We start from the raw sequence: 17212 nt of genomic DNA, 5'->3' as shown, positions 1-17212 counted from the left end.
GCCCAGACGGAGGCCCCAGGGCCAGGGCGAGGCTGTGCTCGGTGGAAGGGTGGAGGTTAGGGGAGAGGGGCTCGCCTGTAAGAAGCAGAGATAGGGGGTCTCGGGCACGAGGACCCACCTGCTTCTGTGGACTCACCCCTCCCGGCCTGGCAGCAGCTGCAATCCTGGCCAGCCACCGGGGCAGTTAGTACCCCGTGTCCAGCCTCAGGGCTCCTGGAGCATCGACAGGGGCTGACATTCACAGCAACAGCAACTGCAGGGCTGCTCCTCCGGGTAGTGCCATGGTGGGTGCTCGGCTTTGTACGTGGGGGCCCCTGGGCAGGTCATTGCTGGGAGCCACCCCAACCACCAAGCCGGGAGGAGCACCACCGGGTGACCCCGCAGAGCGACACTGGAGCCTCACGTAAAAGGACAGACAGACAGGCTGGTTCCCGGCGCGCCCACGGGGGTGCTCGTCGCGATCTCAGGGCGGGAAACTTGGGTCGGGCTGTGGCGGGGGGCGCCGGGGGTCCAGGGTCTGCGGCGGGGGCACCCCGTCCCGCCACCGCCGCCCCCTCCGCCGCGCCGGCCCCGCGTGACCGGAAGTGCCCCCCCGTGGGCGCGGGCGGGGCGGGGCCGGCGGCGGCACTTCCGGTGCCCACGCGCCGCCGCGCAGCTCCGGGGCCGTCACTTTGTGTAGCGCGGCCGCAGGCCCCGGCGTCGGCGGGCGCGGGCCGGGCGCGGTGAGTAGGCGCGGGGCGGGGCGCGGGGCGGGGCGCGGGGCAGGGGCGTGGGGCGCGGGGCGCGGGGCAGGCGCGGGGCAGGGCGCGGGGCGTGGGCCGCGGGCGCGGGGTCGGGCGCGGGGCCGGGGCGCGGGCCGTAGCCGCGCGCGGGCCGGGCCTCTGGTGGCCGCACCCAGGGTCCATGCGGCGCGGCCGGCTGCGGGGGCGCCTGGGCCCCCCGGGGTCGCGGCGGGCGCGCGGGAGGCGCTCGAGGCTGGGGGCCGCCTGGGTCAGACACGCCCCTCCAGGGGTGCCCCTGCCGGCCTCTGCAGGAGGGATGAGGTGGCGGGCTCAGGGTGTGACCTTGGGGGCCCTGGTTGCTCCCCACCGGCCGGACCCCCGCGGGGGGCTGCACAAGTGGGAGGAGCCCCCCTGCCCCCGCGCCGGGGCGCAGAGACATGGGTTGGTTCAACAAGTGTCTGCTGGTGCGGGGAGCCGGTTGGCCGGGGGGCACCTAACCGGGAACAGACTTGGGAGAATGTGGGAGCCCGAGTCTTCAGGCCCCGCGTGGGGTCCCGGGAGCCTGGCATGGAGACTTCCCAGAAGGGGTGCAAGCCCTGGAGGCCTCGCATCGTGCCCCCCAATTCTCCTGTTTGAGCTCCCAGACTTGATCCTGTGCCCATCGAGCCTTTGGCCCCTCGCGTCACCTTGTGTGTGCTCCCCTCCCGGAGGGGGCCTCCGTGAGACCCTGGGGTGCCCTCACGCAACTCAGGTTCAGAGCCACCCTGGGGTCCTCTGCTCCCCCATGCCAGTGAACTTTGAAGCCTGAGGAAGGAGGCAAAGTGGGCAACTGACGAGGAGACACGGGGAGCAAGGGGACGGGAGACCAGTCTGGTCCACAGGCCCCTCTCGGATGTGCTTGGTCCTGCTCCATCTGGGGGTTCCTGCAGCCCTCAGGGTGCGGAATCTCCCCAGGCCGTCCTCTGGGCAAGGTCCTCCAGGTTGCAGACTCCGGCTTGTGGGGAGCGGGCCCAGGCTGAAGCCTCTCTCCCTACAGCCGTATCCTGAGGGCTCACTGTCTCACACAGGCAGGAACACGCAGGGCTCTGCTGCTTCTGCAGGGGACCAGGAAGTGGGTGCACAGTTGTCAGAAAGGTGTTGCTGTGGGGGCAGGGAACCGTGTGCAGTGGGTCTGGATCGGCTGTTCCCCAGGACTTGTGATGAGGGGAGGAGTGTTCCAAGGAGCAGAGCTGCACATGCAAAGGTCCTGGGGCCCCTCAAGCCCAGTGCTGTGGGGTTTGCTGCTTTGGTGCTAGGAGTCGGAGCTGCCAGTGCCAGGCTCTGTCTGAGGCCTAGCTGAGAGAAGCCTCCTCAGGCAAGGTGGACAGCAGTTGGGCCTGCGTGCTGGCAGCGCCACTTGCAGGCTGAGTGGGTGCGGGAGGCTGTCCAGACCTGGTTCTGCTCTCGAGACTTTGTCTTCAGTGACCCTGAAGGTGGACTTGGGTCCCTGAGCCTGCCAAGGGGATGGAGCGTGTCAGTGAAGGTGGCGCTGGAGGTGGCCTTGGTCTTTAGAGACGCACACCAGAGCAAGTCCTCAAACCCAGCTTAGAGGGGACATATGGGGGCTGGATAGGGGTCTCAGCGAGAGCGGCTCCATGATTGGCCCATTCTCACTGTCCAGGGTTACTTTGGGGATTGCCCTGGCTCATCTGAGGGGTTCTGTTTTTTTCTTTCTTTTCCTTTTGTTTTTTTCTTTGTGGGCTACACCCAGTGATGCACAGGGCTTACTCCTGGCTCTGCACTCAGGAATTGCTCCTGGTGGTGCTTGGGGGAGGGACTATATGGGATGCCGGGGGTCAAACCTGGGTTGGCCGCGTGCAAGGCAAACGGCGTATCCACTGTACTATCTCTCTGGCCCACGTCTGAGGGGTTCTGTGGGGGATGCTGTCCCCTGTGAGGGAGAGCCGAGTGACCCGGTATTGCTGGTGTTTCCCGAAACAGGGGCTGAAGTTGCTGTTCGCATGCATTTGATTCTCTCGACAGGAGTCCCAGGGGTCTGCAGGCCTGGGGGTGGGTGCTGGGGGCTAGGATCTGCTCTGGAGTTTGTGGGCACCCAGGGCTGTGCCCGGAGCTTGTGGCGGGGACAGGGAGCTGTGACCAGTCTCCGAGATATGCTGAGCCCCGGGCAGGCCCCCCTGCCGTGCCGCTCCTGGACCCAGGACTGTTCCTCCCGTCCCCGTGTGGCCCTATATAGGAGAACATTGGTCTGTCCTTCCTCCCTGGCCGCAGGGGGCTTGGGTTTATTGATTACTCCCCAACCTGTCAATTACCTTTGTCTCCTGATCAGATTCTGACTTGTAAGTATTGTTTTTTCCTTCTCTTTAATGTCCTTTGCATGGTTAGTTATTTCAGAGCAATTGCTTTTTGTATGGACACAGGAAGACAGTTAAAAAACAAGTCTGTAACTTGGGAGTTAATTGACTCCAGGTAATATTACCTCCTGGACATCTGTTCTATCAACTTAAGCCTCAGTTGCCCTTACTTCCTAGATCCCCCAAAACAGGGTGCTGATGAGGGCTGGATGAGGGACAGGGCAAGCTGTGAGCAACCATGGCATCAAAATGGGCCAGGCCAAAGTGCTATAATACTTAACTATAAGAGCACGGTAATGGACGAATTCTGTCATGATCTTAAAAGTAATAACTAGGGCTCCTAAATGACCATGATCCCAGAGGCACACAAACCAATCTCAGAACCCAGTGGCTTTTGGCAGAAATGCATCTGGACTGAGCACTAAACTACGGGCGCCGTGCCACCCCAGGTGGGGAAGGGTGTTTGTCCCTTCTGCCCTTTCCCTCTGGTGGTGCGGTTCAGAGCCTATTGGACAGCCAGGTATGAGACTGCAGTGATGAGACCGGGGCTTCCTGGGGTGGGGGTGGAACCGGCCCCTTGCCCCTCCAGACTTTTTACTAAAAGATCAGAAATCCAAAATCGCATAGCCGCTTGCGGCCGCGCAACATCATACACTTTTCATAACCTGCAACATAAAACAAATTATCTAATGATGTCTTTTCGGCAGGTCTGATTGTTGGGGGAAAATTCCAAATAATAATGGTGGGTCTTTTGTCCAAATATTGAATGTGATCAAAGTGGAAATCATCTGCCACACAGGAGGGAGAGAGGTGGGATGGGAGGTATACTGGGGCTCTTGGTGGTGGAAAATGTGCACTGTGAAAGGATGGGTGTTTGATCATTATATGTATGACCGAGACTTAAACTGGAAAGCTTTGTAACTGTTCTCATGGTGATTCAGTTTAAAAAAAAAATTTAAATAAAAAGTAATAACTAGATTCGAACCCTGCTGGGGTTAGGAATAATTAATTTGGTCTGAGCACTGTAGTCTGAGTCTATGGTGAAATGACCCCCGGAGAGTCACCCTATAAGCCTAAATGTGTCTATTACTGTGTCCATACAGAATGGCAAATATTAGGAAGTAGAATTACGATGTTAATTAAGTTACTGGTCTAAGGAAAGGAGAAACACACTTTACGTGCTGTTTTGTCCTGGTGGGCTGCAGGGGGTCAGGAAGGCTTGAGAAACATGTTGATTGCACTTCTGGGAGTGGGGTTGTGAGAGACAGAGTTGCTGCGGGTGGCAGAGAGAGAGAGAGAGAGATGGGGCCTGAGCGGGAGAGCCGTGTGGCGCCAGTTAGGGTTGGAGAGAGCTGAGAGAGGGTTGAGAGAGTTGGGGCGAGTAGGGGAGAGAGTTGTGGAGAGAGTTTGGGTGGACGAAGGAGGAACGAGGGCCAAGCGGGTTGGTGATCAGTTGCCGTTTATTCCATCTCTCGTCTCTCCCAAACTCTGAAATCACTAACCATGCAAAGGACATTAAGAAGAGAAATACAATATTTACAAGTCAGCAGAGTCTGATCAGGAGACAGAAGTAAATTGACAGGCTGGGGGAGCAATCAGCAAACCCAAGCCCCCTGCGGCCAGGGAGGAAGGGCAAACCCACATCATCCTACACCCCCCACTGCTCTCGGCCTCCTGAGGTCCTCAGAGATGAAGACCTGGGGTGCAGGCCCCATCTCCCGGGACCCTGCCCCCGCCCCCCAGTAGAGAACAGGACTGGCTGCTCACTGCCTTTCTGATCTGTTGCAGGCCCAGCTGCGGTTCCGGAGATGGCAGCCCTGCGAGCAGCCCTGGAGAGAGCGGGCCGGTGGGGCTGCGGGTCACCGGAGGCCCAAGGGGAGGAGCAGCGGGAGGACGGGGGAGAAGCCCTTGTGGGGCAGGTGGAGGTGGAGCTGGAGGACGACGAGGATGAGCAGCGGGTCATGGCAGAGCCGGGGCGCCTACTGGGGGGTGCCCGGGAGCACTGCAGCCGCCGTGGCCACGCCAAGTCCTCAGTGGTTCCAGAAAAGGGTAAGAGAGGGGGCTGCGAGGCGGGTGGTCCCTGGGCTCCTCCCCCTTCCCCCCGCAGGCCCTGACTCTTCCTGCAGCCCAGCAGGCCTCCCGGGTTCTGGCCTGGCCCAGGGACGAGGCCCTGGAGGAAGAAGAGGACGAGGGAAAGGCGGAGGGGGATGACGATGATGACGAGGACTCCCTGACATCAGGGTCTCAGGTGAGTCACGCGGGCCCCAGGCATGGGGCTCACGCGGCCGAACGCTGACCGCAGCCTTCCCTTGGAGCAGGGGCTGGTGACCTTCGAGGACGTGGCTGTGTACCTGTCCCTGGAGGAATGGGAGCATCTGGACGCGGCGCAGCGCGGCCTGTACAGGGATGTGATGCAGGAGAACTACGGGATCCTGGTGTCCCTGGGTAGGGCACTCGCCCGGGGTGGGCACGCAGGGTGGGGCAGGAAGGGGGTGCCGGGCCGTGGCCCTTAAGGTCTGCAGCCCCGCCGTCTCTCCTGGACAGGCTACCCCATCCCCAAGCCCGACCTCATCTTCCGGCTGGAGCAGGGGGAGGCGCCGTGGGTGCCCGACAGTCCCCGTCCCCAGGAGGGCGACATCGTCACAGGCGTCTACACAGGTGCGAGGGGCCAAGTGGTGGGGGTGCGCCCGAGGCGGGGCCTGTCTGAGGGGCTCCACTGCCCACGGAGGCCTGAGGACTGTTGGGCTCCGAGGCTTGGTGGGGCCGGGATGGTCCCCGTGGGAGAGGGGTCAGTTCAGGGACAGACACTGGAGCCCACTGCCCTGGGGTGCTCCGTCTGTGGTGGCCCCGTCTCTGTCCTGAGAGGAGGGTCTGGGGGGGAGGTCCCGGTGGTCCCTGACAGTGGGCTGTGTCTGACCCACTGCCAGGTCACGCTGCGTCCTGTCACTCCATCCCGGGCAGGGTCAGGTGCTGCGGGCAGGGATGGGGAGAGCCAGGCTCGATGCTTCTCCCACCTGAGCTCCTCATCTCGGGGACCCCCTTGGACCTGCCTGGCGCCTCAGGACGGGGTGGCGCTGGCAGAGATGAGAAGGGGCACAGGTTCTTGCAGAGGGTCCAGCGAGAGGCATGCCCCTTTAGGGGTTGCCTCTTAGGAGCCCCTGGAGGTGACAACTTCGGTTTAGAAGCTCCTGGCTCCATGCTCCTGGGAGGGTCCCGAGGTACAGCCTTGAGTACCCCTTTGGCCTGGCAGGGGCACGGCTGCTCACCAGGGGCCAGCTGCCGGCTCTGCGTGGGCAGGCGGGTGTGGCGCGGCCTTGTGCCACCCTCCCACAGGGCACACAGTGTCTCCTGGTGCCTTCTGCTCTGCCAGCCACTTGTGAGCACTGACCTGGCCTTTCTACCCTTGTGTCCCCCACCTTCACGGACGCTGTCCCCAGTGGGTCCTGTTGCTCCTGGCCCCCACCTCTCCTGACCCCTTCCCCTGCCTTCCTCCAGCCCGAGCACAGGGGTCCCCTCCCAGGCCCTCCCTGAGAATCCCGTTTCCTACCTGCTCCCCTTTGGTTCAGGCTGGGCAGGGGCTGGCGTCCATCTCGGGAGCCACGCCCCCACCTCACCCAGCAGCCCAACTGCTCTCACGGACCTGGTGCCTTCGGTCTTTGAGGAGCTGATGCCTCTCCTCGTCCTCCCCCTCCCCCCCTCCTCTCCCTTCCGCTGCCCTCCCCCCACCCCCACACTGCCCTCTCCCCTTGCTCTCCTCTTCCCCCTCCCCCCACGGGTCCTCCCAGTACACATGCTGTCATTGCTTCTCCCTGGCCTTGTCTGTCCTCCAACAATGCCCCTGGGGGCATTTGACATTTCAGAGTGCCGCTGTGCCCAAGGGGGTTTCTTCCTCTGCTTGTCCCTCTCGTACCCCCAGGTGAAGGGGGTCAGAGCTGCCTGCCCTGGGGTCCAGGACCAGGGACCACGAGAGTGGCCCCAAACTGCAGCCTCGGCACCTGCCCAGCCCTTGTTTCACCTGGACCCAGGGAACCCCACTTGGTGTTCGAGTCAGGGCTGTGACCTGGGCCTGGGGTGGGGGGTTCAGCTTCCCCTTGGTGCCATCTGCAGTGAGGGGACTGTCCTGGCAGGCCCCTGCCTCTGCTGGGCCACCTTCGCCTTCTGGAGCCATGGGGTCCAGTTGGCAGGTGGCCAGGCCCAGCACAGAGCCCACACCTGCCCCCCTCCACCAGTAGGGCAGTCTGCCAGCGCTGACCACATGGCCACACAGGGACAGGTGACCTTGAGCTGTCTTTGGGCTGCAGGTGCATGGCTGGTGGCCCTCTTGAGCCCTGGTGCCTGCTGGGTGTGTCTGAGTGGGCACCTGCGCCCCTCCCCCACTCTGCTCAGTGAGGCGGGAGTGCGGCAGGAAGACAGCCTGGCCACCCGACCTGTGACCACCGGCCCTGTCCTTGGGGGCTCCCTTCAGAGCTCCTGCTCAGCAGGTGGCTGCCCTGGAAAGGTCTGGAGAGACCCCCGAGGGTAACTTTTCAGGAGAACCCTGGCACAGTTCTCGCCCCACGTGACCCAGGGAGTGTCTGCACTGACCTCTCTCCCGCTTTGCTGTTCTGCCTTTCGTCCTCAGGAGCCTGGTTCTGGACAGATGACCTGGACGATCAGGAGGAGGAGGACGATGAGGACTTCCTGGCAGAGGTGGCCGAGGAGGAGAATGAGCCCCCGGGGCTGTGGTCAGCGGCCTACGGCGTGGGGGACGTGCCGGGCACGTGGGGCCCCGACGACTCAGACTCGGCACAGACCCCGGGGGGCTGGGAGCCTGAGCCGGGTGGCCTGGGCGGGCTGGCCGAGGGGGCCGTGGCCAAGCCATTCCCGCCTGGCCGGGAGCCGGGTGCAGATCTGCTGGCGCCCTGGGCGTTTCCTGACGCGGGGGCGGCCCCCGTCGGGCGACCGGAGACCACGTGCGACGTTTGCGGCAAAGTGTTCCCGCACCGCTCAAGGCTGGCCAAGCACCAGCGCTACCACGCGGCCGTCAAGCCTTTCGGCTGCGACGAGTGCGGGAAGGGCTTCGTGTACCGCTCGCACCTGGCCATCCACCAGCGCACGCACACCGGCGAGAAGCCCTTCCCGTGCCCCGACTGCGGCAAGCGCTTCGTCTACAAGTCGCACCTGGTCACGCACCGGCGCATCCACACGGGCGAGCGGCCGTACCGCTGCGCCTTCTGCGGCGCGGGCTTCGGGCGCCGCTCCTACCTGGTCACGCACCAGCGCACGCACACGGGCGAGCGGCCCTACCCCTGCGCGCACTGCGGCCGCAGCTTCAGCCAGAGCTCGGCGCTCGCGCGCCACCAGGCCGTGCACACGGCCGACCGGCCGCACTGCTGCCCGGACTGCGGCCAAGCCTTCCGCCTCCGCGCAGACTTTCAGCGCCACCGTCGGGGCGGCGGATGCGCGGAGCCTGGCGGCGGCGGCGGCGGCAGCGGCCCACGCCGGGGCCCCTGCGAGGCGCGGGGGCCTGCGGGGAACGCCGAGAAGCCGCAGCCCGAGCCCGAGCCTCCGGAGCCCCGAGAGCCGGGCAAGACGGACGCAGACGCGCGAGAGAAGGAGGTGGCTGGGGAGCCCCCGGCGCCGCCCGTCCCCCGGAGCAAGGAGGATCCCCCGCCGGACAGGCGCATCCCCGGGCTGGGCAACGGCCTGGGCGACAGCCAAGGAGCGTCTTCGCACCCGCTGGGCTTCCACTTCCCCGTGCACCCCAAGTCTTGGCTGCGTCCGGACGGCTTTCCCATCCTGGGCTTCCCAGACTTTGGCGAGCGGCTGCCGGCCGACGGGCGCCCCTTGCCGGGGGCTCTGGGGGGCCGCCTCTCCCTGGTGGAGGGCGCGGGGCTGGCGTGCGACCCCTTCGCTACCTCCGGCGGGCCCGGGGGCGGCGGTGGTGGCAGCGGGGGGTTGCGCGCCTTTGGGCCGACTCTCGGGGAGCTGCTGGCCGAGCCAGCGCCCGCCGCTCTGGCCGACGAGGAGAGCCCGTGGATCTGCTCCGACTGCGGCAAGACGTTCGGGCGCCGTGCGGCGCTAGCCAAGCACCAGCGCTACCACGCGGGCGAGCGGCCGCACCGCTGCGCCGACTGCGGCAAGAGCTTCGTGTACGGCTCGCACCTGGCGCGCCACCGGCGCACGCACACGGGCGAGCGGCCCTTCCCGTGCCCCGAGTGCGGCGCGCGCTTCGCCCGCGGCTCGCACCTGGCGGCGCACGTGCGCGGCCACACGGGCGAGAAACCGTTCGTGTGCGGCGTGTGCGGCGCGGGCTTCAGCCGCCGCGCGCACCTGACGGCGCACGGGCGCGCGCACACGGGCGAGCGGCCCTACGCCTGCGGGGAGTGCGGACGCCGCTTCGGGCAGAGCGCGGCGCTGACGCGGCACCAGTGGGCGCACGCCGAGGAGAAGCCGCACCGCTGCCCCGACTGCGGCAAGGGCTTCGGCCACAGCTCGGACTTCAAGCGGCACCGGCGCACGCACACGGGCGAGAAGCCCTTCCGCTGCGGCGACTGCGGCCGCGGCTTCGCGCAGCGCTCCAACCTGGCCAAGCACCGGCGCGGCCACACGGGCGAGCGGCCCTTCCCGTGCCCCGACTGCGGCAAGCGCTTCTCGCAGCGCTCGGTGCTCGTCACGCACCAGCGCACGCACACGGGCGAGCGGCCCTACGCCTGCGCCAGCTGCGGCCGCCGCTTCTCGCAGAGCTCGCACCTGCTCACGCACATGAAGACGCACCGCGGCGCCGCCGGGCCCGCCGCGACGCCAGCGCCACCAGCGCCCAGGCCGCCGCCCGCACCCGCGCCCGGGGACCGCAGCGGCGCCCTGCGCGACTTCGCGGGCGGCACGAGCTTCGGCTCCGAGCCCGCCGCCGCCTTCGCGGGAACTTCGGGCGCCCTGGAGGGCAGTGTCCAGTGAGGCGGAGGCGGCTGGAGTGGGGCGGGCCTTGGGGGGTCGTGGGAGATGCAGGGCCGACAACATCCCTGGGGGTTGTGCCGGGCGGGGGGGGGACCAAAAGTTGGGGTGGGGGCAGGCGAGGACCTTTCTCCGTCCACGAGTTTGTGTCGGACCTGAGTGTGGGAAGGGCATGGGGCCAGTGTGCAGCGTTACCCAATGCTCCAGGGACTGCCTGGCCTTCTGGAAAGTTCTGCCGTGGTGCTAGCGACTTGGTGGTTTCCAAGGATGGGAAAGCTTTGATTCTGGCCGGCAGCTGTAGTAGCGGCTTCCTTCCATCGACCACAGAGAGTCTAGGGGACTCTTCCCGCAGGCAGGCAAATTTGTGCCCCCCCCCAGCCAGTAGATTTGGGGGTCGTGGGGGTGCAAAGGTTTGAGGCCTTACTTGCCCCAGTCCCTGGCTCCTGGCTCTTTCCTTGCCAGGACCCCATCAGGCACAAGTCCCTCAGGCCAGGTCTTGACGGCAGCTTCTTTAAGGCCTTCAGTACTCTCGCTGCAGTGGGGGGCGGCACCCTCAGATCCTCGGGGACCCCCACCATCCTCCACTGCCTGGGCTGCCCCCTCAACTGGAGCAGGGGGACATTGTGTCCTCTTTTAGATTCAACAACCAGGAACACCCCAAGGTTGGCTGGATCCACTCTTGCCCCTTAGGGGGTCCAAGGACTGCCTCTGACCCCCCCCTCCGAGCTTCCATTCAGCTCTGCAGTACCCTCAGGGTGGCCCGAAGCGCCCAACTATGCAAGACCTGACATAAGGCGGCTGCCACTCCCCCTGTGGGGTCAGTGAGTGGGAGCAGAAGCTTCTCGAAGCTCTGGGGCCCCTACTGCCTGGTTCGGTCTGTCCAACTCTAGAGATGGGGGTAGGGTAGAGGTGGGGGAGTGGCAGGAATCAAGTAGATCCCAGTCCCCCTGCAGTGCTTCCCCTCTGGTCAGCTAAGAGTGTCTCAGAGGCAAGGCAGAGGGTCCAGCAAGCCCCTGGAGCCAGAGCAGGAGGGACAAACTTTTCCCATAGTGAGAAATGCTCGGTGCCCGTCAGGAACCCTCCACAGACCAGCTTGACTGCAGGCTGCTCGGGTACCTTCGGGAAATCCATACCCTGTTCCCCGGTCCACCTAGTTTTATGGGGAATGCCCAGCAGGTCCCCGACACTGCCATGTACTCCCTATACCACACTTATCTCAGGACAGCCTCCCTGTGGGCCGAAGAAGGGGCCAGCCCCCTTCCTGCCATCCAAACCCTGGGGTCTGCGAAGGCTCACCTCCAGGGTCTCCAGCCTGCCTTTGAACTGACTTCTTGCCTCCCGGGGCTCCCCACAACCCCACAGCACCCTCCAGTCCTTCCCCTGCAGATTTCAACAATGTGAACTATAAAATGAACTTTCTTTTCAAAGGTAACTGGAGGCATTAGAGCCCGAATATCAGTTGTAAAAAGGGAAAGCCCGGCGTGGAGCATCAGGGCTCGGTCCAGATGTGGCTCCGGCTGCATGAAAGGGCAGCATGGGGCAGAGCAGAGCCTGGGCTTCGGGGCACAGAAACCAGCCCTGCGGATAGTAGAGACGGTGGCACACTGCCTTTCAGGTTCAGAGGAGGCCCAGAGTCTGACATTCTGCAAATGTCAGTTTAGTGTCTCTCGTCTGGCCAGGGAGGATTCAGGGGACCTTCCCCCAGTGACCCAAAATGTGTGACCCATAAAGGTGGTTCTGGGGTGCCTCTCGCCTCCTCCAATGCGGTTTGCTTCCTCAAACCGCATCTCCCCAGACTTCTGCCTGACCCTTTCATCTAAATCCTTCAAACATTTCCTCCTAATTCTTTTTCTTCTAATTGGCTACATATGGAATAAAGTATTTTGAAATTTTTGGTTATATTTATTAAATAAAGCTTTATGGTCCTTGTTCATTATTTAATCTCTCCTGACCCTATGACCCAGCAGTCGCTCGCTGTCAGAATCCCAACTTGCCGGACTGCCCCAGTGTGTGAGCAGGTTTGGTCTGTGTCTGGGCAAATGCAGAACTGGAAAGGTGCAGGCTGTGTACCCCACCACTTATTTATCTCATTTAACCAGATGATGGAGCTGAGTCGTGGAGCATTTGAGCTATATGTATGAGGCCCTGGGTTCAATCCCTGGCACCTCATGGCCCTTGAGCGAACTAGCAATAACTGAAACAGTTCAGCTGCTGCACCCACCCCACATTTTGTTCTGTTGGTACTCTGCGACTCTGGGGATTTAGTTGTCTTCAGTTTCTCTCTGCTACTGACACCTACAAGGGTGCTTCTTGCAGTTCTGTGCGTTGTCAGGATCCCTGAGAGAAGTTCTAGTGGGGCTGAGCTGTGAGTGTGTTGGGACGTTTGGCAACAACTCAACCAGTTCCCACTGAGATGTGGCCTGAAGCCCAGGCTGGGAAGGTTTAACCCTATGCTTCACCATGCGAAGCAGCGAATGGCTGCATCGCTCTGTTCCGTGTGTGTGTGTGTGTGTGTGTGTGTGTGTGTGTGTGTGTACTCAAGTGCTGCTCAGGAGGCTTTGGGCTCCTACCTGATAATCTGGGGGAACCCAGACAGTGGTGTGTGTGTCTGTGTGTGTGTGTGTGGCTTTGGGCTCCTACCTGATAATCTGGGGGAACCCAGACAGTGGGGTGTGTGTGTGTGTGTGTGTGTGTGTGTGTGTGGCTTTGGGCTCCTACCTGATAATCTGGGGGAACCCAGACAGTGGTTCAAACACAAAACAATGTCTTGCAACCATGTGCTGCTGGGGGGTGAGCCAAAGTCACGTGCAAGGTGACTTAACTCTGTTTATGGCTCCAGCACTCACTTTTTATTTATTTTATTTATTAATCAATTATTTATTTATTTATTTATTTTGGATTTTGGGGTCACACCTGGCGATGCACAGAGGCTACTCCTGGCTCATGCACTGAGAAATTACTCTTGGCGGTGCTCGGGAGACCATATGGGATGCTGGGAATCGAACCCGGGTCGGCCGTGTGCAAGGCAAACACCCTACCCGCTGTGCTATTGCTCCAGCCCCTCCAGCACTCACTTTTTAGCATGTCAGTTGGGGGCTGAAAACACGTGGGCTTTTGTGGAGCGGGGTTTCTGTGGCTGTGGATCTGAGCCCTCAGTGCAGTGCTCATCTCTGCTCCTTTCCTGGACCCAGGGACTGGAGTGCCCAAGCAGCCAACAGATCTGCTTCCAGTCTACTCGTTCATTCACGAGCTCACCCCTGAACACAGCAGCTGTAGGGCCATTCCTCTGACCACTTGCTTGAGTGACTTGCCGCTCGTTAGCGGCAAGCCCAAATCCTCAGAAACCTCCTCCTCCTCTCAGTTTTTTCTCTTTTTGTCCACTGTGGCCCTTTTTGATCTTATGTTCTTCTGGGTTCTCTGTTCTAGTCAGCCCTCTGTTCATGTCATGCCATGCACACCCCCCATTCATGTGATGTCCACCCCTGAAACATCACTGCTCTAACCCATCATCATCATCATCATCATCATCATCATCCCGTTGATCGTCGAATTTCTCAAGTGGTCTCAGTAACGTCTCCGTTCATCCTAGCCCTGAGATATTAGAAGCCTCTCTCTACTCGTCCTTCCAATGATGCTGTACTGGAGGCTCTTTCAGGGTCAGGGTCTAACCCAATGATGCTAATTTAGTGGACAGGTCCAGTACTGGCTTTCTGGAGGCCTGGTGGAGGGCGTCGGTCTGGGATACACAGGTGGGTTACTGCTACGCTGGTTGGTATTCCTGGATGCAGCTGTGCCTATAATCCTTTTTGGGTTGGAATGGCCCTGGTTCCTTCTATGGAATGATACTGAAGAAACATAATATGGGTGCTAGGAAGCTAAGTGCCCAGGGTGGGGGAGAGGGGATTCTTTTTCTTTTCCATTTTGGTACACACCCAGTTGTGCTCAGAGCTTACTGTGCGTTCCGTGCTGAGGGGTCACTTCTGGGAGTGTTGAGGGTTCCATATGTAGTGCTGAGGATCAAACCAGGGTCTGTTCTTTGCAAGCCAAGTGTCTTAACCCCTGCACTCTCTCCAGGCCCCGGTACTGGTATTTTTCTCTAAAGAAAAAAAAAAAAACCTTTCCGTCTAGAAATCTATTGAGCAGCAGGCTAGGGTGGGAAAGTGGCTCATGGCCACCAAATCTATGTGGCGGGTGAGAGAGACCATGCCACTACCGCTGCTCACTTATTTTGTGATACACACTAAGCCATTCCTCTGATAGGAGTAGAGACTCATTCCAGACTTGCAGAAAATGGAAACGTGGAAGAGAGAGGAAGATGTGGGGTGAGGTTTGACCCAGGTTGTTGGCATGTGAGGCAAGTGCCCTGCCTACTCTACTAGCTTTACATATATAATATATATATTATATATATCATATAAAATATATATTGGTTCTTGGACCACTGATACCGCACAGGATTACCCCTGACTCTGTACTCAGAAATCACTCCTGGCAGTGCTCAGGGAACCATACGGGATGACAGAAACTACGACCTGGATTGCTTACTTGCAAGGCAAGTACCATAGCCACTGCACTATCTCTCCAGCCCCCGTGGTGTGCAACTTTCTGAAATAAAACTGGTTTTTAGTTTCATGTTTTTTCCCCTTTATTATTATAATTTCCCATTCATGGATTTTTATTCCAAAATTCATCTTACACATTTGCTTTTCAACTTTAAAATATTTAACCAAGGTAAAATTATTTCCTCTAACACGTGAGCAACCAATTTAACCCTGCTCATATTTCAATGTAATCACAGGCTTCTGTAACATAGCCCAATTATTTTTTTCTCTCTCCTTCTTTCTCTCTTCCTTTTTTATTTCTTATTTTCTCTTTCTTTGACCAAACCTGGTGGTGCTCAGGGTTACTCCTGGCCCTGCATTCAGGGATCAGTCCTGGCAAGCTCCGGGGACCATACGGAGTGCTGAGGGTCAAGTCTGTATTGACTGTGTGCAAAGCAAGTGTCCTACTCAAGAAACTCACTGTTCCCAATATAGTCCGATTCCTTATTTCACACCCACCCCAGTGGCTCTTTCTCTTTGAACAAAATGCTTTGCCCACACTGTTTCCTCCGGTTCCCCAACACCTTTTCACATTTTTCTTTATGATAAAAATGTCAGAAAGGTACACGCTTTATGGTCAGGGCGTTCATCTTTGGGAGAACAAGTTGTTTTACTTTCTGTGCATTTAATTTACCTTTACCTTTTGGGTATTTTACCTTAAATTGTGTCCCCCAGCCAGGAAGCAGGCAGGATGAGTTTAGAAATATGGCGCTAAAGAAAGGGAGTCACGGGTATGGAACGTCAGGAGTTAGGGTCAGACTCCAGGAGACAATCATCTCAGCATCTTTTTCCCTGGGTTTTTTTGGCCCATGATCTTGGAACATAATAAGGAAATGCTCATCCAGCCACCTTTGTCAAAAAGGTATGAAGGAGAAGGACTTCTGACTTTCTCTGAAATCCTTTTCACAGGATTTCAGCTCCTTGCATAATTTAGAGCTTCTGCGGCATAATCTGGCGCTTCTTCCCGATCCTTTCTTTCCCTTCAAGCCTCCTCTGAATCCAGCCGCACCATCTCTTGTCCCTTGTTTGCTTTCAGTCTTGGCTGCTTGAGAACAAGAACCAGAGCACCTCTACTCACCATAACACCCCCTTCCCTTATTTTAGTTTCATCCTCTGTTAAAAACCGTCCTGGGAGTGGTGATGGCCATGCATCTGTGGTGGAGCCTATCCTGCATGCATGGCAGGCCAGGGTTCCAGCCCCAACATCCGGACAAAGCCAGCCGGCCAACCCGGGCTAATCGGTGAAATTATTCAGGCGGATTCCTGCCTCTCTGTTGCTCTGCAGCTGCCAGGAGACCCCTCAGCTCCCGGCGGATCTCCCGCTTTGAGCTGGAAAGGACTGTAGAAGGAGGAGCTGGGAAAGGGGTGATGCGGGCTGGGGCAGCAGGTGGTTGTGGAAAGGGTGCGGGGGGAGTGTGGAGCACTGGGGAGATGCGGAGTGTCAGGGGTGGGAGTGATGGAGGCAACGTGGACGTGTGGGGGGCGGCGCGGGGGTTCCGTGGGAGTGTGGGGAGGGCCCGGGGTGACTAGAGATTGTGGAGGAGGAGCTGGATTCTGGGCGGGAGGAGTCGGGGTTGCAGAGGTAGTGTGGAGGGTGCAGGGGAGAGGGGTGGGGCAGGAGAAAATGAGGCGGGGCGTGAGCGCCGTGTGGGCGGGGCGTACATGTCGGGAAGTCGTGGAATTGGCGGAGAGCGCGGAGGGGGCGGGTCCGGTGGGCGTGGCCTTCGATCCGGCTCTGTGAGCAGGCGACCGGAGTTGAGAGGGGGCGGGCGCCTGGTGGTCCTGGGCGGGTCTGGGCAGCTGGAGGTGCTGACATCTGGGTGGTGGTGGCCCCGGTTGGGGCTGGGGTGGGGGCTGGGGTCGGCGTTGTCCCAGCCGCAGGAGGTGAGTGTCTTCGGGGATGGGAGCCCACGGCCCGCGCCCTGTCAGAGCTGGTCCATCCTCGCTGCTGGACAGAGGGGCTGGCGGCAGCTGTTTGCCCCCCTCCTCGGGCTCCTTGCTGAGAGGCGCTCACCCGCTTTTTCCGGTGGGGGTGGGAGTCAGGCTGTCCTCATCTGTGCCCCGCTTGGCTGGTTTTGTCTCATTTGGCGGGGCGGTGGGGGGTGATGGGAAGTCAGCCCAAACCCCCAAACCCAGCAACAGCACTTGGGAGGGAGCACTTGTCTCCAGGAGTAAGAGGTGAAGAGAGGCAGGGCCGCCAGCTCCTGGCTTGGTGCTGACCTCCCCCCTACCCCCAATACACACACATCCTGCTGAGATGAATCTCCAGGAAATAGATCCTTTCCATGAACATAGACGCTGCCCTTTGCCCGAGCCTCTCCTTAGAAGTTGAATTGCTGTTGCGGTGGGTGGGTTGCTCCCCACCTGGCCTGTGATGTTTGCACATGTGCGGGGCGGGAGGGTGTGTGTGTGTGTGTGTTTCCACACTTCTAGCTGAAGCACAAAGGTTGAGGGGGGTGCATGCTGGATTCGTCTGAAATTGCCCCACCGCCAGTGGCATGGACTCCTGGTAGTGGGCGGTCACAGATAGCGAAGCCCAGGGCCCATGCTGGGATTGTGCTTCACCCAATAGGTGCACCAGGGATTTGAACTTGAGCTATGCGTT

The 17212-nt window shown here is 60.5% G+C and overlaps 1 protein-coding gene across 1 annotated transcript; it reads left to right on the top strand.

Moving 5' to 3' along the window:
- Nucleotides 1-600: 600 nt before the first annotated feature.
- Nucleotides 601-10075, top strand: ZNF316 (zinc finger protein 316). Its single transcript, XM_055135329.1, has 6 exons — nt 601-722; nt 4862-5122; nt 5200-5321; nt 5392-5518; nt 5618-5731; nt 7695-10075. Exons 2-6 carry the CDS (start codon nt 4882-4884, stop codon nt 10007-10009), a joined length of 2919 nt encoding a protein of 972 aa, XP_054991304.1. The 5' UTR covers nt 601-722; nt 4862-4881; the 3' UTR covers nt 10010-10075.
- Nucleotides 10076-17212: the final 7137 nt, after the last annotated feature.

Source organism: Sorex araneus, chromosome 4 (genome assembly GCF_027595985.1).
Source record: "Sorex araneus isolate mSorAra2 chromosome 4, mSorAra2.pri, whole genome shotgun sequence".
Taxonomy (NCBI): Eukaryota; Metazoa; Chordata; class Mammalia; order Eulipotyphla; family Soricidae; genus Sorex; species Sorex araneus.
This window is presented reverse-complemented; position numbering and strand designations above follow the sequence as displayed.

Bases quoted from the DNA above. Each gene is read 5' to 3' on its own strand.
- ZNF316 (XM_055135329.1), top strand. From the start codon at position 4,882: ATGGCAGCCCTGCGAGCAGCCCTGGAGAGAGCGGGCCGGTGGGGCTGC. The intron at 5,123-5,199 runs GTAAGAGAGGGG...CTCTTCCTGCAG, and splicing joins CTCAGTGGTTCCAGAAAAGG to CCCAGCAGGCCTCCCGGGTT. The intron at 5,322-5,391 runs GTGAGTCACGCG...CCCTTGGAGCAG, and splicing joins CCCTGACATCAGGGTCTCAG to GGGCTGGTGACCTTCGAGGA.